General features: G+C 43.5%; 1 protein-coding gene across 1 annotated transcript in view; it reads left to right on the forward strand.

Annotated features, from left to right (window-relative positions):
* The window catches only part of lig1 (ligase I, DNA, ATP-dependent), a 71263-nt gene that overhangs the window by 15075 nt on the left and 30592 nt on the right, over positions 1 to 25596 (forward strand). Inside the window, exons 8-19 of the mRNA XM_047588723.1 lie at positions 476 to 556; positions 2985 to 3041; positions 3770 to 3828; positions 5455 to 5568; positions 5691 to 5857; positions 6249 to 6325; positions 6581 to 6672; positions 8601 to 8700; positions 8887 to 8972; positions 11215 to 11330; positions 15597 to 15692; positions 23590 to 23700. Coding sequence (XP_047444679.1) covers positions 476 to 556; positions 2985 to 3041; positions 3770 to 3828; positions 5455 to 5568; positions 5691 to 5857; positions 6249 to 6325; positions 6581 to 6672; positions 8601 to 8700; positions 8887 to 8972; positions 11215 to 11330; positions 15597 to 15692; positions 23590 to 23700 — 1156 coding nt within the window. The remainder of the gene's footprint in view (positions 1 to 475; positions 557 to 2984; positions 3042 to 3769; positions 3829 to 5454; positions 5569 to 5690; positions 5858 to 6248; positions 6326 to 6580; positions 6673 to 8600; positions 8701 to 8886; positions 8973 to 11214; positions 11331 to 15596; positions 15693 to 23589; positions 23701 to 25596) is intronic.

The following is a 25596-nucleotide window of genomic DNA, read 5'->3' on the forward strand; positions in this document are numbered from 1 at the left end:
ATGACCATTTTGACAGTAGAAGTAAATAACGTTGACCAATTCAGTGAAACTTTTGGACCTGACACTCATTCATGTAGCTGTTACTTAGACGTGTAGCCCCCACCTAGACCAGACCAGACACCCCCACCCCCCCATAACAATGACACCCTTGATGGCAGCACCCATCCCCAGCAGGATGCAACCACAAAAACTTTTAAGGGACACCTGAGTTCACTAGATCCCAAACTGATCAAGTATCTGTGGGATGATCCACATAGGCCCCTCCCCTCAACTCATAGGACCAAAAGACCCCCCCCCACTAACAACATCCTGTTGCCAGACACCCTCAGAAGGTGGTGATAATGTTATGCCTGATCGGTGTAATTGTATGCATAAGTTTGCGTTCATAAAGAAGTCTGAGAAGCAACTAGAACAAACAAGAAGTTACTTGTTTTTCTCTCCTGTTTGTTTTTGTTTTTTGTTTTTTTTACCTCAGTGAATCAGAACAAGCCGACTACAATCCATCCAGGCCGAGCTACCACCCCGTGGACCACGCCTGCTGGAAGCAAGGCCAGAAGTAAGTGAAGTCGAGCACCTCTCACGTCGCCCGTCAAATGCCAAAAGAGTCCCACATTGATTGTAATGACTGGAGGGTGTTGGTGGCTGACGCGTTCTGCAGAGACGTCTGAATATTTGGGTCAAAATGTCTGTTTTTCTGCTCCTGTCCTCTTCTGTCTTTGCACCGAATCACATTATGAAACATTGAATTATAAAGGAAATGAGGTAGGAGGTATATGAGGTAAAAATGATTCAAACTGGGTGTCAAATGTATAAATATTAGAAGGTCCCTAGAAAATGATTCATTAAGTAAATCTCAACATTTAAATCCATCTCATCTAAAAGAGAATATAAACTTCTAACCATCTGTGGCATCATTTTTCTTTCACCCAGGAAGTTTTTCTCATCACGAACATAAAGTAGGCGCATAAATCTTTGTTCTGTTTACGTTTTTCAACGAGGTTCTCATTTAATAAATGATTGATGATCAGTTTTCATTACAAAGCTCATGATTCCTATTAGGGATCAATGCTCCACTCAAAGTGTCTGTTTTCGTTTTTTCTTTCTCTTTCATGATGTTTTCCGCTGATATTTGCTTTGACTTCTCGCTGTCAAAAAACGACAAAACTAATCTACCCACTAAACGGGCAAGATTTGAAGTGGAGATACAGATTCTTTTGTGAACCACACAGATTTGTACATCAAGGAACTGTAAAGAATATTTCTTTTTTTCTTTCAGGCCAACAAATAATACTTTGTCATTGTTTTGTTTCGCTTTAAGTAACGTATCGTCTCACATACCTTCCACCTATTCATTTCTTTTTTTTTATTTCATGATGTGAGTCGGTGCAGGGGAAGACGAGGTCACGTCCCAGACGTTAAAACCGTCAGCAGAGGCAAACCACAACGTTTTGGCACATTTTGGCGATGACAACTATAAAGGCTCACTTAGAGGACAGGGGGACGTTTATACTCGTGCGCTTGTTGGTTTGGCTCGCTCTGTAACAATGCCCCTGTCAAAGCAGCTGTGTCGTCGAACGGATGCTGCTGTCTGTTATAAAGGCTTTGCAATCGGCGCCTGAGTGGGAGAAACGTGGATAAATGCAGCAGTAAATACAGTGAGATCGGGAACAACAACGGTTTATCGGATCAAATTTTGTTCAGTTCTGGTGTGACGCAGCGTTATAGAGTTCTCTGGTTTGATCCGAGGAGTAGGACGTCTTTTTTTTTTTAGGGGCTCCCCAGGTGGAAACCTCCAGGTCTGAATGATGAAAACATGTGGAAATGCAAAAAAGCTGCAGTTCTTCAAGTGGCCACTTGAGGCTCCAAAAGGGAGCAAATCCCCATAGACCCCCATGTTAATTAAAAAGAGTAAAATTAAGGGCGTTCCCACTTTGAGTGACAGGTGGTAGCCTGAGCTAACAGGTAGCGGAGAGTTGAGTGGGCGGGTCTTAACATTCAGGCTCCTTTAGCCCCTAACATGACCACTACGTCTATATTTGAAGTATCCAAATGTGGGCGGAGCTTAGCTTATCCAACATGGCAACTGCAGGCTCCGCCCACTTCGGGCTTCACTTTCGAGGTTCAGAATCAATGGGTGACATCATTATGGGTTTGTTCATAGTATAAACAGTCAATGGGGCTCATTGGGAAATGGACAAAGACTGTCTGGGTTTGTTTTTGTTTTGTTTTTTTTGATCGGGCTTCTTCCAGTGCATCCCGCAGATATTCCCATCAGTTTGAGTTTGGAGGCTGGGTTTGACACACGGGTTATTTTTTTTAGTCCCGAGGACCTGACACATAATTTGTTGTGCTGCTGTAGTTGTGGTATGAGGTGCAGCAGTGGTTGTGTGGGCGATACGTGATAACGCAACACCCACGTGAACAACAGGACCAAAGGTTTCCTCAGCGGAAAGTTGTATTTTTAACCAGCTGATAGATGTTTTTTTTCCACTTCACCTGCACAGTGTTTTTTTTTTTTTTAATCTTGAGTAGCTTAGTGCTGTATATTTTTCATGTTGCAAACAAAGCCCATCTGAGATTAAAAAAAAAAAAAAAAAGAAGAAGAAGAAGAAGCAAATATTGATTTAAGTCCGAGTTGTTCACAATATTTAAAATAAACTCCCACGGCCCAGAAAGCTCCAGCCTCAGATTCCCCTTCGTTTCTTCCTTGTTTATCCTCCCACAATACGCAGCATAATAATAATAATAATAATAGATCATTATTTCTTCACATTTACTGCAAAGACCCTCGTCCCCGACGTGGCAGCTCTGACCTTTGTCCTCGTCCTGATAACCTCGAATCAAAGCCCGTTCCACTCTCGCACTAATTGCCAGTTAACGGCGAAACAGCCGAGTCAGCATCACACCATAAATATATAAAATAAATAAATAAATCTGTCGCCGGCTTTAACTACATGCTCGTCTCTGTCCGTCTCTTCCTCCAGAGTCCCGTACTTGGCGGTCGCTCGCACGTTTGAGAAGATTGAAGAGGACTCGGGAAGGTAAGCGCTCCATATGGAGGAAGAGGGTTTGTTTGGTTTGTTTTTTTTTTTGTTGCTTTTATTTATTTTTTTATTTTTTTATTTTTTAAATCCCAGATTGAGGTAAACACCATGTGGGAGAAAGAGATCACAATTGTTTCAGAGGATGCAGCACTCCCACTAAAGCATTTTGACAAAAAAAGACACTCGTACCAGGCTACGTGCTGGAGACGTCTGCACTTAAATATAAAAAAATAAAGTGTACAAGCAGGGAAAGTGAGAAAATTTGATTATTTTCTATTTGGGAAAAGGAATAAGATGAAATTTTACAAATATTTCTTCACCTTTCTAGGATTTTTTTTCCATTTTGCATACCTCAAGTTTCATCTTTTAATCTTTGCAACACGAGAACAAAGTCTCTCTCCGACAAATTGAAAAACATCTTCACGCACTTTCTCTTTTTTTTTCTTTCTTCCTGTCTTTCTTTCTCTTTTTTTTTTTTTTTTTTTTTATCTTTTAAGGATATTGAATGACAAATGGTCCCGACAATGGCCTGCCATTATCTGAAATTGATGTATAGCGTTTCACAAATGAACCGCTCGTCCGCCGCGCCCCGGATCCCGTTTCCCATTAAAAAAAAAAAAAACCCACCAGACAAATCTCATTTCGCCACCTCCCAGAATTTTACAGGACGGCCTGAGAATTGGTTCAGCTCGTCTCAAAAAGCAATCCGTTTGTCGTCTTCCCAGGCTGAGGAACATCGAGACGCTGTCGAACCTGTTTCGCTCCGTGCTGCTGCTCTCTCCAGGTAAATGCTGTTTTATCTCTGATGCCGCCGGCCGCTCCATCGAGGAGCTGATGATGAAGCCGCGCTGCACATAAAAGTGTCGGCGCTTTGATGTGTGCTGGCGTCTGTGTGGGAAGATGTTTCGCTCTGATTTCTTCTTCTGCGTGTTTGTTTATCTGCCTGGGTGCGTTATTATATGCACGGATGTGTGTCTTTCTCTGTGTGTGCCCACGTTTACACTTTATGAGCCAAAACATCATGACCGCCGACATGAGAATTAAATGACGTTGAAACGTCTTGTGAGCGCTGGGAAACGTTTTATAAACTGCAGCTCGGCTGATCAGCCTGATTCAGGAGAGGCCGGATCTGGGTGAGAGTTTGCAGCTCTTCCTGTTTCCTATTTTGAATGACGAGTACAAATTACCGCCACCTGCTGGTGTGGAGGGTTAATTACTTTTACGTATTTGCAGATGTTATGTACCAGCTTGACGCTGGTGTGTTCAAGAGCAACGTTTTAGTCCGGACAATCACATTTGGCCTTTTGTTGGAAGATTTGTCTCTGGTATTTTAAGTGCACTGATCAGCCATAACATTAAAACCACTGACAGGACAATTAAATAATATTGAGCGTCTTGTGATAATTCAGGCCCCCCCACCCCTTAAAAATGACACTCCTTAATGGCAGCAGCCTGACACAGACACACACACATAAAAACACTTAAAGAACATCTCAGAACAGCACCAGGCCTCTGTGGGATGATCCACAGAGATCAGCCACAACATTATGACCACTGAAAAGTAACATCAACCATCTTGTGACAATACATTGTTCCCACTGGGAAACTTTTGGACCTGGCATTCATTCATGTGGATGTTACTCAGACATGTAGCATCCACCTAGACCAGACCTGACACCCCCACCCACCCCATAGCAGGATGCAGCCTGACACACACACATAATAGGAACAACTCAAAAAAACATGGGAAAACAGCACCAGGTGTTGACCTGGCCTCTAAATTCACTAGATCCCAAACTGATCCAGTATCTGTGGATCCCCACCAACAACACATTCATTGTTGAAAGGCTAAAAGGTCACGTACTAACTCTCTGTAACAACGTTACCACTGATAATAATAGCTCTGTATAATCAAATATCCTGCGCCGTCATGACTGCCAGGGCGCGCGGACCTGTTTGCTAAATGCATCCAGTGACGTCAGTGCATAACCTGATGTGATGTTTCCTTCCTTCACATTTGTTTAAACAGTCCACACCAGCTGTCAGCTGTGAAATATCTGACGCAAGGGGTCGAGGTTCATTTAATTTGTTGATACGATTCTACAATTGGCACCAGAGGTTCCCTCAGATTCAGCAAAGGTTCTTTGAGCCCTTTTAAATGCAAGAGTAGACTTGTCAGCTGTGATCACTTCTTTTTAATCAGCGCATCGATACACAACACTCTGATGAGTCCCAGCTGTTTTAGAGGCACAAGGGAGACCTACACAATGTCAGGAAGGTGGTCATAATGTTATGCCTGATTGGAGTTTCTGTGTTTCTCTTGTGGCGGTTTGAGAGTGCGTCTATTCTGTTTCTTTTTGTGCGTTCGTCTGCATGAACTCTGACTAATAAAATTAGTTTTGTTTCCTAGATGACCTGCTGTGCTGCGTGTACCTGTGCTTGAACCAGCTGGGTCCTGCCTACCTGGGGATGGAGCTTGGCGTCGGAGAGACGGTTTTGATGAAAGCTGTTGCTCAAGCAACTGGTAAAGTTAGAAAATAAATAAAATATAAATAAACAAAACCCTTGCCACACTCCTAATGCCGCCCATCTCGGCTCATCAGGCGGCGGAGGCTCCTGGTATTTACGTTTCGCTCTTGTTTCCAGGGCGACAATTGGACAAAATTAAAGCGGAGGCTCAGGAGAAAGGCGACTTGGGCCTCGTGGCGGAGAGTTCCCGTAGCAACCAGCGCATGATGTTCCAGCCGGCCAGTCTGACAGCAGGGGGCGTATTCAGGAAATTGAAGGAAATTGCCAGCATGAGTGGGAACTCGGTGAGCCACAGAATAACATTTTCATGAAAGCAGAGCAGTCTCGGGAAAGTATTGTTTTTCCCTCTATTTGCCTCTCGGTCAGAAAGAGCGGAGAAAGGGAAGGACATTTTAATGTGATTGTGTATTGAGCGAGAAATTATTAGTTTATTTGTGCGCTACAGAGGGAAAAAATGTTAATTTTCTCCCGTTTGAATTAGTTGTTAGCAGGATGACATCTCTTGTGCAATTAGTTTTCTTTTCCTTGTTTCCCTGTTGCTGCTTGGTCTCTCTCTTTTTTTTTTTTACGTTCTGGATTGAACATGGAGTTTGTACTCGCTCGTGACCTCAGTCTTTTTGCATTCTGTCTCCTCTCCCTCTTCTGTGAATCTCAATTTCCGCCCGCCCGCCTCAGGCCATGAATAAGAAAATCGACATCATCAAAGGCCTCTTTGTGGCATGCCGCTTTTCAGAGGCCCGCTACATAGTCAGGTAAAATAAGACTCTCTCTCTCTCATGCACACACACACATGGACGCACTGCTTGTTGACCACAGGCATGCACGGACATCTGCACCTTTATACACACACACACACACACACACACACACACACACACACACAGACACACAGATATTCCAGTGACTTTACAAATGCCAATGGTTAAGTGTGTAGCTTTTGTCCTGGGTAGCAGGTGCATGCGGGCATCGACACTAAGTGCTCTGGATCTTGTTCTTTTAATGGGCAGGTCTCTGGCTGGGAAACTGAGGATCGGCCTCGCTGAGCAGAGCGTCCTCTCTGCGCTGGGTCAAGCTGTCTGTCTGACCCCGCCTGGACAAGGTAGTTTTAAAAAAGATGTGTTCGCAGTTTTACAAAAATAACTTCAGATGTTCATATGCACATGAAACTAGTGTTTATTTGCTGGAATCACTTACACTGTTCATATTGGTCCATTAAAATAACCCTTTATAATGTGGTTATACTCAGTATGTTTACATGCATGTGAAAAAAACTAATTATTGCCTTAATCCGACTTTAACTGGACAACTTAAGTGCATGTAAACACGTTACTCCGACTAAAACCTTCCGATTAAGACGCCTAAATAATGTGTTTGGAAAACACAGTTTTCTCCGGCACGTATACACGTAAGCGGACTTTAACTAGACAACGTGTGTGTGCGCATGCTTCACAACCTCTGCGTTAGCTTATGACCCCAGAACAAAAACGTCCAAGAAAGCGCCATCTTATCTGCACCATAAGTAGCACAAACATTACGTACGAGATTAAAAAAGATGAACTATTATTCATCTGGTTGTTGTTTGAGATACTGGGCTGACACATGAACGAGTCCAGTTATTTATTATTTGACGTAATAGGTCAAACACAAAAGGGGGCTGCGTTAGCATGGTGTTAACCCGCTGACAAGACACATATCGCCACCTAGTGTGGAGGAGGAGCACATGTTCCCGTCATTTATTCAATTTTCTCTGATGTATGTAAACTGGGACAGAAAGTTGAATTTCAAGCATAGCTCCATTAAGCTGTGCATGTAAATGCACTGACTATAAACCATGGGGGCCAATCAGCCACAACATTATGACCCCTGAAACACCTTTTGTTGCTGGATGAATAGCTTGTTTATGGTCGGGTTAGTGGTGCGTTCAAGGGCATCAAGGAGATATCAGGATCTCGAATCGCTGCTGAAGAAATGATGAGAGGGAGAAGGGACAGTGTTTGAGGATGAGAAAGGAAGTGGATGTATTTTACAATCACTGTTAACAATGAATCCTCTTGAGTTCCCCTGAACCTGCCATCATTTTAAAAAGATCTTTCTTTGATACCCAGTTCTTCAAATTACTCAAGAGCTGTGGTGCATTTCACCCTATTAAGCTTAAAAGTTTTCACTATTTTTCTTTTTTTTTTTTTCCTAATTGTCTACTGAATGTGTTGCTTCTGCGCTGGGTTGCAATTAAATCTCAACTTGAACGTGGAAATCAAAGGAGATGGAGGCGAGGTGTGAGAGCCAGTCATACGTTTTATTTATAGATCACTTGTTAAATCAACGCTAAAATATTCTCTGCAATCATTAAAACAGTCATAACTGGAGCTCACATCGTTGAAGGTGAAAGCAAGGGAGTCCTGTGACGTTTTTTCTTCTCGCCGCCGCCGCTGCCGAATCCGTCATCTCTTTAACTTTCGACAGCCGATATCTCACCGCCCGCTTTCAGCAACGAGCCGCTCTCTCCCTCCAACTTTAAATGAATTCACTCCTGACTTATTAATATGCTTTACTTAGCCGCGACTCGAGGTGTGCTTAAATAAGAGTCAATTAGACCAGAGGCTCGGTGGGGGAAATTTGCATTGATCGTTTGGTCTGGTCTGGAAATGTGTTTTTATTTATTTATTTAACCATTATTTAATCAGGCAGGTCAGCTAAGAGCAAATTCTTTCTAGGGCTGAAGTGGATCATTTACAGTGAATAATTCATCTTAGTGTTTCATTATTTGGTCATTTTTAATGTTACACTGGGAAAGAAAATAACAGATTTGGACTTCTTAGACCTTATTGTACCCATTTCATACACAGTGGGAGCGTGCTGAACTAATTATTCATTCTAATGAACTCGTGCTCTGCTTTAAGGTCTTGTGTATTTCCTGCCCTTTGCGGGGCTTCCTTTTTTTTTTTTTTGGCATATGAATGTTCAAACACTTACACGGACCTGTTTGATGCATTATTTATTTATTTTTTTTTACCCCCCACCTTATAGGTTTCCCTCCCACTGTGATTGATGCAGGGAAGGGGATGAGCGCTGAGAGCAGGCGGGCCTGGATCGAAGAGAAGACTCTCATTCTCAAACAGACTTACTGGTAACCGAAGCCTAAACAAACCCCCTCGTTTCACTTTGCAGCCTCTCCTCAGCCCCACCACCACCGTCGCTCGCCCCCCCCCCACCCCCACCTTAAGCCTTGTCCCTCATTCTTCCTCACACTCGTTCCGCTCATTTTCTTTTTTGGAAGGTATTGATTCCTTGTTTCTTCCCCCCCCCGCTCCAGCGAGATGCCCAATTACGACGTCCTCGTCCCCGTTCTCCTAAAAGAGGGCATAGACCAGCTACCCAATCACTGCAAGCTCACTCCAGGTAAGCGGCCAATTGAGAAGCAGGATCCAAAAAAAAAACTGTGTGTGTGTTTATTGATCCGTTCGGTGGAGGCGAGTCAGTTATTTTAGTTGAGTCATTTATCACAGAAAGATAAAAGATAGCACTAAACTAAGGATTAGCTCCCAATTATTCTGTTGTCAGCCTATTTGTGATAAGGAACCCTGGCACCCAGGTGGGGAAATTAACACGTCTGAACGCTACTAAATTGGGAAGCTAAATTGGCAATTGTTGGGTCAGTTAGACGAATCTAGGAGCCTTTTTTTTTTTTTTTTTCTTGGCAAGGGAACAACACTTATTCACTGGATAATCCCAAACAATTTGGACAGAAACGTTTGCGTACACAGGCCAAAAGTTTGGAAGTAACTTCAAGTTTCTGTTCACAGTGCCTTTCTTGAAAAACAGCATCAGTTCACTTGTGCATTGATGTCACCAGAACATGGATGAATAAATGTCAGCAAAAGAAAATACTTTCTTATTGGCAGGAAAAACTTCGTCAGACTTTAACCATGTAAAAAATGAGCAGTACAAGGCAAAACTCAACTGATTACATATCACAGACTCTTAGCATGCCCCAGGTGGGCTTTTTCTTTGAGCATTAAAACAGCTGGCGGTGAAAATGTTTCTGACCTGTAGGATTTAAAGAACTACCTCATTAACGTTCCTTTGTCCGACTCCACAGTCACTTATAAGTATACAAGAGCTCATGATGTAAATCCAGTTTTGGAGTTTGTCCGCACGCAGTCATTATTACACAGGATGAGATGCAAAGCACATTTAGAAGCCCAGTCCATCTGAAAAAACGACCAGCCGGCTAGCAGTCAGCTAACAGCGAGCAACCAACAAGAAGACACCAACTAACTAGCCTAGTCACCAGCAGTAGGTAAGAAGTGATGGGATATGCGACTACATGTCAACCAACACTTCTCCCCCTCTGCAAAACACGAGCCAAAGCACATTTAGAAACCCAGTCCAACTGAAAAAAACAACCAGCAGGCTAACAAGTCAGCCACCAACTTGTAACCGACAAGAAGAAACCAACTAACTAGTGTAGGCTAACTTTCAACCGAGGGATTAGCATGCTCCCCAGCTAAGATGTTTCCTCCTCAGCCACTCGCTTGCTTGCTCTGCTGCCAGGGACATTATACATCGTAACATTATCACAATAACAAGTAACTCTTTAATCCTGAATTTCTTTCTCATTGTGAGTAGTTTAGTGCTGAATGAGTAACATCTCTTTGTAATCCATATAAACATTAGCCTGACTTGCCTGTATGAGAAGAAACCTGTCGAACATTGTGTTAAAAATGTGCTAAATAAACAAGACATTACGCTGGATTCTGTCCCTGATAGAAAGTGATGGCTACACAAGAGAAGTCTGTTTCTTGAGGGAACTCACCACTACGTTTTCTTATTTTAGTGGGAGTCCTATAACACGTTTTCCACTTTGCTTGACCCTGACTATTCTGGTGTCCTGGGGCACGACAGCCTCAGGTTTGCAGGTGGTCGACCGAGTTAGAGAAGTGTGCTTTCCTTCCAATATGGCTGCATTGTGAATAACTGCACAGAGTGACGTCAGCTCCCGGTTATTAAGCCAGAGGAGGTTACTTGGCAAGAAAAACTCAAGTACCTGAAAATTATAGTAAAAATGTCTTCTGATAAGTTACTCTTTACATAATAATCGTGTTTGTTTTGATGCAAAATATACCAATGAAACTATGATCTTTTATGTACCAATTTCATCTTGCTTCCAAACTTTCGACCTATAGTGTACATATATATACATATAGCTTTGCTCAATTAGAAGAAATTTGTTTGGTATATTTCATTATCCTTTGCTGTTTTTTTTATTTGCTCTTTTCTAAGTTTAACTTAGCAGTGCAGCCCCGGGGCAATATAAGTCAGAGAATTAATATTGGGGCCAAATAAGAATACAAACTAATTAATTTTTTTTGTCACAGAAACAGTTGTGGGTGCGATTCTGATGTGTCATGTGGGAATGAGTCAATGAAGCTGATTTCACAGCTGCTTGCTTGTGTCCTGGAGGTCTGTTAGCTCCTCCCCTCCCCAAAAACTTCTTCTCCACCAGCTCTCAGTTACTTTCTCGCCATGAAAAAACAAAACAAAAAAGAAAACAAGGGCGTTTATTTAGTAAAGTTTCCTTGTTGGTGTCCCGCTGTCTTTTAGTTGTTTACCTCCCTCGTCCTCCTTTGTCTTCTTCCAGGTGTACCGCTGAGACCCATGTTGGCTCACCCCACCAAGGGCGTCGGCGAGGTGATGAAGAGGTTCGACGAGGCCGCGTTCACCTGCGAGTACAAATACGACGGGGAGCGCGCACAGGTGTGTGTGTTTGTGTGTTAATGCATGTGTGTGTGTGTGTGTGGACGCCGAAGTAACATGACGCAAACTGTTTGTTTTTCCTCACATCTGGCACCGAACATGTGCCTCGCTGAATTTTGCATGCATATACCTTTCGGCTGTGTTCTGCTCTGAGTGTGTTCTGCTGTGCTTCTCTCTCACTGTGTGTTTGTGTTATGTGTGTGTGTTTGTGTGTGTGCATTTGTGCCTGTGCCTACTCTTTTAAGATAAACAGTAGTGCTGCTTTTACCCTGAGCCTGTGGGCAGAGCAAGCTACTTCTGCCACTGAGGGCCGGAGAGAAGGCAGAGGGGGGTGGAGAGAGGTGAAGGGAAAACGCGCTAGAGACACAACAGGAGACGGCAGCAGGAGGGTGGTGGTGGTGGTGGTGGTGGTGGTGGGGAGGAAATTTTGAGAGAGACTGTAATGTGTGACGCCTGCAGCCTCCAGCTGTATTGTTAATTTAGGACAGTCATGCCAATAAAGTGTCTTTGAACTGAGTTGAATTGTGAAGAAGAGAAATGAGCAGGAACAGAGTCGGGGATGGAGAAGGCAGAGCAAGCAAAACCCTATGACGTCCTCGTCTGCTGTGTCTCTCTTTATGTCCTCACTGCAGTGGACGGTACCGCAGACGACCAGCAGAGGGACTCACGATTCACTGCTCGCTTTAACTCTGTGCATGTGTGTATGTGTGAGGATATCTGTGTGTGTGTGTGTGTGTGTGTGGCAGATGATGAATCAAAACTGTAGGGTGTGTATTTATATCTGCTTTGTGATGTTTTCTGTGTCAGTTGATTTTCTGAAATGAGAAACTGTAGATTTAAAAAAAAAAAAAAAAAATGGAGCAAAGTAACATATGTTATTCAGGTATAGAGTCAGTATGTTGTGAAGTTTGCACCATTACCTCATGTCGGTTGATTTGCAGTGTTGAATCGTGTCAGAGCCGCACTAGTGAGAGGGATTACTCTGTTTACCAGACAACCTTTGCAGTATTTACAGGTTTCTGAAAAGATTAGGAATATGTGTTAACCTTTTGCATGACACCTGAAAGACTGGGGTGTAGAGATCGACCGATATGGATTTTTTTAGGGCCGATACTACGTGCTGCCGATGTTTCTGAGCCGATATCATTTACAGGATAAAAAATTACACAATTATAACAAATGTTAGTCTCAGTTTAACCAAAAACATAAACATTTATTGAACTCAAAGAATATTTGACACTCTTATACATACAAAGATAAATAAAAGAGGCAGAGCACAAGCATCTATAGTGGGGGAGGGGCAATGTATGGGCTGCACGGGTCCACAGCGTCTGTATATGCTAAGGACAAACCCAACGTGACGTCACCCATTGGATTCTGAGTCTTGAAAATGAAGCCAGTAGTGGGTGTATCCCGTGGTTGCCATGTTGGACGAGCTTTACTCCGCCTACACTCGGATACTCCAAATATGGACACGGGAGATCGTGTTGGGACCCGCCCACCCAACTATCCACTACCTGTTGGCTCAGACTGTCACTCAAAGCAGGAACACCCTTAATTATTTAGGATTTTAACGTGGGGGTCTATGGGGATTTGCTCCCTTTTGGAACCAGCCTCATGTGGCCACTCGATGAACTGCAATTTTTTGCACTTCCGCATGGTCTTCGTTGCTCAGACCTGGAGGTTGCTGCCTTGTCTCCAGCAGCACAACGCTGCACATGTGAAAAATAGCCCGATTTATATCAACCGGCCGACACATCGGTCGTCCTCTGCTGGGACTGATCTGATCATCAAACCAAACCAACTAAAGCCAACTGAAAACATCAAACTCTGTCCACTCAGTTTGGAGCGCTGGTTCTTCTCCAGTTCCTCTTTGTGGACATTCTTCACAGCTTCAATAGCAGCAATTGTGGCAGCAGCCTCCTCAGTCAATAACCTCTCTCACTCTTCTGTGAGTTTAGAGATCTGCCTCAGTGAGTTTCTAACATTGTGGCAAAGCCTTGTTCACATGTGGCCTTAAGACTGCATTCATGACTACCTGTCTTCGTATTCCTCTTACTTCCCAACATCTTCTGGTGCTTTTTCCTGTGTCCCGGCCTCTCTCTTTTTAATTGGCTGAAGGCAGCATGTGTATGTGGTTGGGTCGGTGATCAGGCTGCACTACCCAGATTCGACTTTAAAGCGTCTTCACCTTCTGACACGCTAACAGATTTTTGCGCCATCTACCCATGCAGACTGTCCTCAGACTGGTGCAGACTTTGCCCAACTGTGACTTGTGGGTAAAATCTGGTAAATAATAATAATGATAAATAAACATTTTGTAGTGTCTCCTTAGTTTTAATAAACCAGTGCACAAGAGAGAGAAAGTGACTGAACAAAGTTCAACGTCGCACACAAGGCTTTTTTTTTCAACATTCAAATGTCACAGTTGAATAAAACTGAAGACCAATTGAGGAGAGGCCAGCTCTGCACAACAGCTTGTAACTCTTCCTGGCAAATAGCACCTCTTTCAGCGTCTCCTTTAGACTCACGCACACAGACTCTTTAGACAACTTTCTAGTCCGGAGTCGACACACGGGCGACGTCACAGCTCCCATTCATTCCTTTAAACACAGGGTGGTTGTCTACGGTCAAACATTTACAAAGACAAACAGCTGTTAATGACAAACCGCTTCAACTGGGTTGTGAATAATACGGGGCCGCAGCTGTTTAGGGTGTGAATGACGACCCTCTATTACACCACGGTACAGATGAAGTCCCAATTACAATCAGCGCAAGTCGCTGAAGGTAAATCATACGAGACGCGTGCGTATATATACTAACATCTTTCCTCGTTACTCTCCACACATCGTTTGTTTAACAGCTTCATCTGGCAAAACTTCAAGTTTTAAATGGGTCTTTTCAATGGCCCATGTCCAGTCTCTGGTGGGTCACAACAGCTTTGTTTGTAAACCGATCAGCCACAACATTAAAACCAATGACAGGGGAAGCACGTTTACTTTGATCATCTTGTGACAATTAAGTGTTCTGCCGGGAAACTTTTGGACCTTGGATACAGTATGTAAGACCCATGTAGACCAGACCAGACCAGACCAGACCAGACCAGACACCCCCACCCCATAGCAGCCCTCCCCAGCAGGATGCAGCCTGACACAAAGAGGCTTCAGGAACAACTAAAAAACATGAAGAACAGCGCAAGGTGTTGACCTGGCCTCCAAATTCACTAGATCCCAAACTGATCAAGTATCAACAACAGTCAGGACGCCCTCAGAAGGCCCATGTCCATTCTCTGATGAGGAACAATTGAGTGTTGTGTCTCATCGGTGGATGCGAACAAATGCAAATCTGGAACCTCAGCCACAAATACTCCCCACGTATTTTGAGTAGACAACCAGGCGGCAACATGCACACGAGTCCTCAAATGTCACAGCGAGAGATGAACCTGAATCTGACTTGTTGCCGCCTCCATGCAGCTGTTACTGACTTATTGATAAGCTGATGGTCAATATAGGAACTATTTCCCCCTAAGTGATTTTCCTAAAATGTTTTTCCAGCAGCAGCTCGTTACATGTGCGATGCTCAGTTTTTCCGCGCCTTAATTAATAATTAAACTCCACATCGGGTTCTCAGCCGCGCTCGAGATGAGTCGAGACACGTAACGAGGTCATGTTAGTTTGGAAAAAGCGCTCGCGGGGAAAAAACGCACAGTCACTGTAGTTGTGCGCCTAAAAAAAAAACCACACAGACTGTATACGTGTAAAATGCCTCTGTAGACAGTAGTATTGATTAAAATGAGGGGGTGTATCTGTTCAGTCAGACGTGAATGCTTCTTTTTTTTTTTTTTTGTGTAGACACAACTTTAGGTTGTTTACTTGGTGGCTTTGACCTTCTGCTGACCCGACGATTAATCAATGAATCTGGAAAATAATTGGTAGCTGTAGCCTTGGCTGCTTGTCTGTCGCCCCCACACTGTGAAGAAAAACCCTGCAGTGACTGTGAAAGCTTTTATTTTCTTTCTAAGAACATATATACACACAGAGAAATACTCATTCTCTTATAGACGGACAAACGCCTAAATATGGTCACAAATTCAGACCAGGTAACAACAAAAGTGTGTAGCTTTATCCTGCTGTTCTCGTCCCTACGCTTCACACCCACACGTGGGTCAGATTCAGTCGTACATTTTAAATCGCACCGTTTTCGTTTTGTCGTATTTATATAGCTGTGTGATTTGTGTCATTTCCCCCTTTCCCCCCCCCCCAACAGATTCACATTCTGGAGAACGGCGAAGTTCGAATATTCAGCCGCAACCAGGAAGACAACACCAGCAAATACCCAGATATCATCTCACGCATTCCCAAGGTAAAAACTCGCTTCAACAGCGAGCGCTGCAGCTCAGCCCCTGGGAGAGGGAGGGAGGGAGGGAGGGGGGGAGGGAGATGGAGGGAGGGGTTTAGCAGCGGATTCAAATGGGAGCCTTTCTTATTTCTCAGCAGCGGATCGTTTTCAACTGCACCACTTCTTCCTTGTTTCCACAGTGTCCCTTCGTCCGCCTCCTCGTTTATTTCCTTTTTCCTGCCCCTTCCCTGCCGTCACGCTGAATCCCCTTCGTCCTCCTCCTCCGCCCGTTTATATGACGTCAATCGCAGCCTTTCGCCTGCATGGCCACCGTCGGGGTTGGCGAATTAGCGGGGTTCTGCTATGCGCGGCGAGCGAGGGAAAGATCAGCGCTACCTGAAAAGCGCTGGCAGTCGGCCTGAGGTTATCTGAGCGCGCTCGCTGCCTCGCTGCGCGCTGAGTGTGTTTTTCTGCTGTAGTAAGGAGCCGCGGTGAAGGACCAGATAAATCTACATTAGTTTGCTCTGTCGTTTCATTCGTTTTGTTCGGGACTTTGTTGAGTGCGCACCCCGAGTTCACTGACACATCAATAACATTTAAAAATAAAAAATCCCGTCCGGTTTGTTTATCGTTATGTTGAGTGAGAGTCAGGGAATATTACTAGCGGGTTAAATTTTTAATTATTGTTCAGACTAAATGTGTAACGGGAGCTTTTTTTTTTAGAGGAAACCAGCATGTTTGTCCAGTCCTGATTGTAAGATGAGCTGCTTGTTTCTCAAAGCAGGAAAAAAATGTCAACATTTTGAGTAAATTTGCATCAGCGGCGTCCTGTTCTGCGTAATAATGCGTCCGTCAGATCAAACGCTTCTACGGCTGCTATAACGCGTCAGCGTTAACGGATGACATTGACTGAGCGTAAATGAGCCATTTTGTGTGGAGTGTTTTGACGCGCCGCTCTGTTTTCCAGCCTCACGCTTCAGGCACAGCTGGAAAATGACAGGAAAAAAAAACAAGAACCTAAACCTGTTCTCTGTAGCGTGTGAATTCTTTAAACAGGGGACGCAAAAGCAGAAACGACCACAGCGTCGTTGTGTGGACGACGTTGGTTGGATCAAAGCTGTCGAAGGCTCTAATTGTGATGCAAAATGACCCGAACTGTGTTGGAGACTTGAAAACGGCCGCAACGCATGAGCACCTCAACGGAAAAGATCCACCTGCTAAAACAATGACACAGCGTCTCTAGTATTTGGATGATCACAATAAACTGAATCTTGGTTGGCAGCTAGTAAGGTTTTTTTTTTTAAAGTGGACGCCGACTAGTCTCTGATGACATCACTAATAAAAACACAGTAGAAAGTAATGCTTTGCAACAATGAAGAGAGGAGAGATATGTATAGCCTGTATAAAAACAGGCAGCAACTCCGCACCATCAGGAGTAGGGATGGATATTCAATTCATCGACATCATTAATCATTAACCTTTGCACTTATCAATTTCCTTTACGCATTACGTCGAAGCAACTTATGCAGTGGCAACAACGCCAACACGATGAAGCATTTGTCGAAGACGCACAACGTTAAATACAGAGAGAGACGCGATAATCTCAACAAGTCAACAAGTGCAGCTATCGCTAAGTATCGGCAGAGCAGAGCTAATGAGGACCCAGTGACCAATATCCTATTTGTTTATCTCTTGTTTAGAAACTCAATAAATTTCTGTTGTTCACATGAAACCATGAACGACGACTGTTTCTAAACCAAAAACTCACTGGAGGAATTGGTAAAGAATCACATCGATGAGCACAATCGATAATGGCCGCCTGAGGCGTCACTATGTAGCTGCGTTTCCATTACAGTTTTTCGCAAAATAAAAGCGATATATTTGAAATTTTGATTAAGCACAATTGCGCTTTGAAAGGTGTTTTACAAATGAGCTGTGACTCCTGTAAAGTCTGGTTTCGCTATATCCCATGATTCTCGTCACGCGAGGAAGATGAACTGGTCACATGACCCCCTGCGTCAACTTGGGGTCATGTGACCAGTTCATGTGACCAACGGGAAATGCGAAAAAAGTGTTTCCGTTGCTTTTGCGATACTTATTTTTTTTTTATTTGAGAGGTTGTTTGAAATGAAGGCGTTTCCATTAAAGTTTTGTATTGTTATAGGTAGGTTTTTACACGTTTCTAGGCGTAATGGAAACTTGGCAAATGTCACATGATCAGCAGTGAAGCCTCTAAGCTGTGTTTAAAACAACTTAGCTTGGTGTATAATTAGAAAGGTGTTCATGTTCATGTTCTGCAACATCTGGTAAAAAATAGATGACGTTTTTATTCCATTCCAGTGTTTGCTTTCTTCTCCAATTACGCCGGACAGCGACGGCTGATGCAAAAATGATACGCATCCGCTTTACGACCTCAAAACATCGACTCGATCACAGTGAATGCGACTGGTAAAGTAGCCGGACGCACGTAAACCCCAGTGATTTCCATTAAACGTCCTAAACGGGTGTAAGAACCTCTTCGCCCCCAAAATACCAATTACAATCAGCACGAGTGGTTTGAAGTTAAGTCATCCTCGACGCAGTCTTTGCTAATTAATGACCGAATACAGTAAGGAACATCTTTCCTAATTAAGTCCGCGTGCAGCGCATAAATCTGAACTTTTTATGATGAATCGTCTCATTAGATAAAAGTTAAACTGGCTTCTTCACGTAGCGATTTTCACCACGTTACGAGAAAATGTTTCAGGTTGAAGGATGAGTGCAAGAGGTTATTTAGCTGTAAGTTAAAGGAATAATTGACCGATCAATATATTAATCGACGGAAGCATCCGATCCTGAGTGGTATTTACTCGTCCTGGAAGGTTTGCGGCGTCAAGGTTGTCATTAATTAAATCTCAGACTTGCCCCGAGGAGGGAAAAAAAATTTGAAGGTTACAGTCGCAGGTCAAACGCGGCGACAAATTGCCGACACGGTGCTGCACTCACTCGGGCCGTCTTCTCCTCGGCACGATTTAATTGTACCAACCTGCGAACGCGACGTTTCCCCGCTCACATCAGAGGATAAACCTCCCGGACTCGGCTGCAGACAGAAGCACCGGGGACGTTCTGCTCAAGCTAATCACTCGTGTCTCGTGTTAAACTCATCGGCCCAACATGTGCTGAACTCTGTGTTGTTTTCAATGAGTGCAGTCGCATTTTATTTATTTTATTCTTGCTGACCGCGCTGTAAGAGCTGCATGAGGCCGTTTACAGTCGAAGCTGCGTGTTTCATTTTTCACGCTAAAAGCTTCCTGTTGGTGCCGCGACCTGTTGACGTCCGTCTCCTCCCTCACATTCCTGCTCTCGCTCCTCTAATAGACCTTTTAACGGCCGACGTCTTTAGACTCCGACAGGCGCCATGATTACAGGGATGCAGACTTAACTGTAAAGAATTACCTGATGAGATGTACGCCTATCAGCCGTAACATCATGACCACTGACCATCTTGTGACAGTTCATTGTTCTGCTTTTGGATCTGGATTCATTCATGTGGAGGGATGTGGCCTCCACATTCACTCCATCCCAAACTGATCAAGTATCTTATGGGACGTAGGAAGCCCCCTCCTCTCAACCCATAGGACCCAAAGCCCATAAGGGCACAAGGGAGACCTACACAATTTTAGGAAGAGAGGACCCACACAGGGAGAACATGCACATTTGAACGTAGGGGGTGGACGATGTGACGATATTAAATTGTGAACGATTACAACGTGAAGACGATCTGTCAAACTGCAGAGATCGTGGGATCGTCGAGGGCACATTCTATAAATTGCAGTTCTATGCTGATGCACCGACGCACCAGACGTTGGATTAGGTCGTCAACCTGACCGACCAATCACAGCGAATTACGGGCAGTTACGCGCTTTCTTACCCGCCTCCTTGTTTATGTGTGTAGCGGTAGCCGCATGGAGAAACAAAGGCTGAAAGCCACTAAAACATAATCCACTTCCATTATATGGAATAGGTTTGGATTTTCCTCAGCTGATGAAGCGCAAATGTTTTGTGAAAAGTTTGCACGAAACAGGTTTGCACGTCAGGGGGCAACACGACGAACCTGTTCAATCACTTGAAGAGGAAGCATTGCGAATACTATTTCAAATAAAATCTGTTAAGAAAGGTTCTTTGGACTAACTTGTCTGTTTTTTCATTTTTCAATTTAAGATTGTGATAAAATCGTGATTTTATTTTTAAAAAATCGTGGTATGATATTATCGCCCCTAATTTGAACCGTGAACCTTGGTCGCTGTGGTTCTAACCAACGCAAACGGAACAATTTGGGTTTATTGCTGTTGTTGTTCCGGCCTGTTTGGGATCTAACAGTATGTTGTATGTAGCTTTGTGCCGTTTTTCTGCCGCCGTGTTCTTGTTTTTTCTCAGAAACTCGTCACGTGACTTGGTGTTTTCCCATGAATTGATTGAGTATTTACATAGTAATTAGTCCCGATATTTTCCTACCACATATAATGAAGGTTTACAGTTCTCACTCTTTACCCCCCGATCAGACTAATCTTTTCTGATGTGAGCTAATTACACGAGACATTTTTATTCTGAGTGGACTATTATTCAGATTATTAGTGGAGTATTGCCGTCGATGTAAATGCGGCCGGTGTTTTTTTTTTTTCATATCGAGTTTTCCTGCTGCCAAGCTAAACGGGGCGCAGCCATATTTAATATCACTAATTATCACTAATGCCTCTTTGACACGTTAGAATATCAACTGTGTGGTTTTTATAAACGCAGGGAAACGTGAAGCTCACTCCTGAGGTGAAGCGAGAGGTTTTCTCCTGGAGCCGCTGTAGGAAACGCATCTGTTTTTTTAAAAGTTTGTTAGCTTTGTCGGCTTCTCCAGAGACATTAGCCGAGAGACGCTCGGAGCGGCGTCGCGTGAACTCGCACGTCTCTAACGGGAAGAAGAAGAAGAAGAAGAAGTCTTCTTTCACCTCGGCTCTGTGCCCGGTGGCTCGGTGCCGGCACGACTTGAGCTGCTGCTCATATCTCACCTCAGTCGGTCTCACCCCTGTAACCTGCCGGAGTGAGAGCTTTTCTCTCACACTGACTTTCATTCTTCATTCGTTTTTTTTCCTTTAAAGCTTAACTTTAAAAGCCACATGTCTCTCTGTCTCCTACACTAACCTTGTCACTCTCTCTGTCCTCTTGTCTCATCATTCCCCTTCTTCCTCCTTCATTACTTCTTGATGATACTTGGCTCTTTTTTTTTTTGTCTTATTCGTCCTTCCTCTTCATCTTTTTTTTTTTTTTTTAAAAAAGCTTTGATACAACCTGTCTCCAGTTTCACCTTTTTGGTCCATGTCTCCGTCTTTTACACCCGTCTCCTCTACATATTTGCTCTTTTTTTGTGTGTGTTATTTCTGTCAGTTCCTCCTGATTCACATCTCACCGTTTGTCTTTCTCACTCTTTCTTTTTCCCCCCACGCAGCATTAAAACATTTTCCTTCACTTTTTTTTTTTTTTTTTTGCTTCCTGTCACTCGATCTGTACCTGTGTTTCTCCTCTTGTTTCTTGCTTCGCTGTCTCTCACCTCTCTTTCTTTCTCACCATTACCGCTGAATAAGTAGTTTCCTGTGGGGGAGGTTGGGGACGGCGAACGCTGTTGCGGGGTAAAAAAAAAAAAAAAAGTTTACCCCTCATTTGCGTCATGTGAGGAGGACGCAGCATTTTTCTTTTGTTTGTGCAATGACTCGCGATTTGAGATATTTTCATTCGTCTGCTCGCCCTCATCAGTCGTTTAAATGGAGCCTTTGTCTCAGGAATCAATCACCGATCATTTAATATCGCAGGACATCGATTAAAGAAAATCAGCGTCCCGACGTCACGTTGTCATGGCAGCGCGTCCCCGTGTGTGCGTCGACGCGTTTCGTTTACACAATAACCGACGGCTGCGCTGGTGAAACTTTCCCGCCAACGCCGGTCGCCTGCACGGAGGAGATGGTCTGATTAGATTTTGCAGCACCTTGCTGCATTATTTTGCATATTAATGAGGGCAAAACTAATTTCCCCGCAGCTTCCACAGGGCCCCTAATACTTTTAATCGTGAATTCATATGAACGCATTAATATTAATGCCGATACATTAATAGGTAATTAATGCATTACTTAACCTAATGACCTTTAAGGAGGTTGTGTCTGATGTATTAGTTTGTTTCCAAACATGTGGCTCGTGCTCTTTGCTCTGATTGTCTCTGATTTCTCTTGCTTGACTTCACCTCGTGTTCACCCGATGTTGTGCAAACATTCACAGTTGTTGTTGTTGTTTTTTGAATTCCTTCATACGCACCAAAGGGCCGTTTGCAACAGCACCAGGATCCAAAAAAAAAAAAGTTGTGTGGAAGCTCAACGTCGGACTTCAGGCTCTTTCAGCTGGTTCCAACTGGTTAAATTCATCGATGTCATTAACCTTCATGCATTTGTCGAATAGACACGGCGCTAAATACAGAGAGTGTTCAACAATCTCCGGGAACCTACTACACAAACTCTTATCTCGTGTTTAGGAACTCAATAAAATGTCTGTTGTTTACGTGAAACCATGAACCAAAAATGAACAGGAGGATTGATAAAGGAATCGATAACGACGTCGATATCAATAAAATTTGATCAATAAATTGACCAAGACACAGTAATGAGCCTTTTACTACTATACTACATATATTATACTATATCTATACTTTATGCTGTATATTATACGATGCGTATGTCGCCTAAACTCTAGTCGGTGCTGCGTCTTTGTTTGCTAGTCAATTTTTGTTTCTGCTTCATGTTTCACTTTCTACAAAGTGAAACTTTGCCCAAATTGTGTTGAAGACGGGTCCAACAAATGATTGTGTCCCCGAAACCTCCTCATTTAACCTTTCCTTGATGTGTTCCATCTTTATTGATCCAAAACACTCAATTCAAAAATTGCGGAGACGTAAAAGCAGCCAAAAATACTGAAGCGTAAAAACCCGCTGCTACCAAACGGACCAATCACAGAACTTGCAGACTGTGTCAACCACAGTGGGTATTTACATTTCTGGGGAGGTTCTTCTGTGTCAACTTAACGCAGAAGTCTAAACTAAACCACCTTTTACCTGCCACGGTTGCATCATCTGAAACTACGACTTCAAACGTCAAAACGTAGGAAGCACCCGTGTAGCATCACGTAGCTGAGGAAGCTCACAAACCCTGGACGTAGCTCAGCTGAACTGATATTAAATACACCAGTGCCGTTCCTTTTATGACCACGAACGTTTGAAATAAAATTTGCCCCCAGAGCAAAACTGGGGATAATTTTTCACAGTTTCCAGACGTAAGAAATTCTCCCACATTTGGCGCCGCACGAACTCGCACGACCACCCGACCCGGCTACAGGTCGTAAATGTAAAACGTTTTAAAGACTGGCTCAACAATCGACCGGGGAATAAGAGATTAAGCCTCGCGCACATACGAGCTGGTGGCTCAGATAATTAGCAGAGACTCTGTTTAATCTCGACGAACGGTCAATATAATCTGCCCGTGAGCTACACGGTTGATCCTCATCTTAAATCCTATCAGTTGGTTTCCAGCAGAGGGGAAGTTGACTATCAGCTTCCAAAAGCCCCTTATTACTTAATTTCAGAAAAGATAAAAAGAAAGAAAAAGTATTCGGGTTGTGGCGCCAGCTAAAAGGAGGGAGCGTGTTATGAACAGCTCTGTCTGTGGTTGAGTAGAAGTGATGTTAATGTGTTGACTTGCAAAAGCATTTGGCAACAAATTGAGGGCAGCATGAGGTCCTGAAACAGCCCGAACATGCCTTCGCTTTGATTGCTTCTATTCATGATGCCTTTTTTAAAATTTTTTTACTTCAACGAGACTTTCTTCTCATCGTTTTTTTAATTTTTTCTGTTTAGATGAAGAAGGACTCGGTGGTGTCCTGCGTCCTGGACACGGAGGCGGTGGCCTGGGACCGTGAGAAGAAGCAGATCCAGCCCTTCCAGGTCCTCACCACCCGCAAGAGAAAGGTACGAGTCGGAGAGGAGAGGGAAATAAAAATGCCTGTGATGTCATGAAGGTGGAGATAATGAGAGGAGGAAGCGGTTGAAAAGGTTGAAGGGAGAAAACAAGACAGAGATAAAGACTTGGAAGGTGGAAGGGAGAGCGAGATAATGGAGTGAAATGATCCGGCAGACGGAGGGAGATGGACGGATGGAGGGAGCAGACAGAAAGGAGGGAGGACTGATAAGTGGGAGACAGAGGAGTCAAATGGATCGAGGAGGAGGAGGGTGGGTGAGATTGCAAATGCCGGCAAGGTGTTTATTCGGTTTTGATCAGAGTAACGGCCTCTTTCCAGCAGACCAGTCACATCACTGGGAAACAGTTTTTTATTTTTTTGTACCTCGTGTATATTTGTGTGAAATTAGCGAAGGAGAAACGAGAGAGCAAATGTGCAGAACACGGTGATGAAAATGATTATCTTTTTTTATTATTATTTTGCTGATTATTTGTAATGGCGGCTTCATGCACAAACTGTTTGCACGGCCCTTCTGGCGTTTTTTAGTAACAGCACCTCGGCCGGCGCAGGCACGATCGGGCCGCGGTGGAATATTTGGAGATGAGATGAAATCGGATATGCGCTAATTAAACATCATTAATGAGTTGAGGATGGGTGGGAGGGGGGCGAGTAATGAGGGAGTGAAAAGGAGAATCGAGGAGAAGAGGGATGCATCTGGAGAGAAATCTTTCAGGGTTTTATTGTGTGGACTCCCGTTTAATTTCTTTTAATTTCTCTCGGCTCGCACAGAACATTTCATCAAGAGAAGTCGGAGAATAACTTTTATTATATTGGATTTATTTATTATATTCAAAACAAAAGCAGTTCACTCAGTGCGAACTACAATCTAGTAATGGCACCAAATAACTATGCTAACGTTAGCCTGCTAGAATATCAGGATATCATAATGTAGTCCATCTTACAGGGACTATTGACAACAAAGACCTGGATGCAACTGGAATATACTGGCAAAAAAAACATGGAGAACAACACAAGGTGTTGACCTGTGAATTTACTAGATCCTAAACTGATCAAGTATCTGCAGAAAGCCCGTCCACTCCCACTAACAACATCCTGGAGGCACAAGGGGAGACCTACACAATGTTAGGAAGGTGGTCATAATGTTATGACTGATCGGTATATGCTCTGCACCTGCAGGAAACAAAATACCTGCCAGCAGGTGGCAGTAGTTTGTGTGCTTCTTTCAAAATTGGACGTACAGTTTCGCTCCGAGGCTATGAAGATAGGAACAGCTCTGACCCTGATATATCTCAACCGTTTCACCTACAGGGCTGTGAGACGAGCTGCGTTTCCATTCACGATCTTTCGGACGTTTCGATAAATTGCGCTTTGTGCGTGTGTTTCCGTTGAAAGGTGTTTTGCAAATGAGCTACATATGAGTTGGGTTCTGCTCAAGGTTTCTTCCTGTTAAAAGGGAGTTTTTCCTTCCCACCGTAGTCCTCAGGTTTGCCCTGAAGGTTGCAGGCTGGTTTTTGTGACGTATCTTGAGACAATTTGTATTGTTATTGGCGCTATATAAATAAAATTGAAATTGAAATGAGCTGTAACTCCTGTGAAGTCTCGTCTTGCAATATCCCATAATTCTCTTAAACTCTCGACAAACAAGACTTCACTTTGAGTGAACTGGTCACATGACGCCGGTGACGGGAAAATGCGGAAAAAGTGTTTCCATTACACTTTTGCGATAAACTATTATTAATTATTTTTTAAGAAATGTAGGCGTTTCCATTACTACTTTTTCATTGCGATATTTAGATTTTGTGCATTTCTAGGCTGAATGGAAACACAGCAACTTGAGGCACTAAAAATTCAAGAATAGTTTGAGTCTTCAAACGAAGTGTAGTTT

Source organism: Mugil cephalus, chromosome 7, assembly GCF_022458985.1.
Source record: "Mugil cephalus isolate CIBA_MC_2020 chromosome 7, CIBA_Mcephalus_1.1, whole genome shotgun sequence".
In the NCBI taxonomy this organism is placed as follows: Eukaryota; Metazoa; Chordata; class Actinopteri; order Mugiliformes; family Mugilidae; genus Mugil; species Mugil cephalus.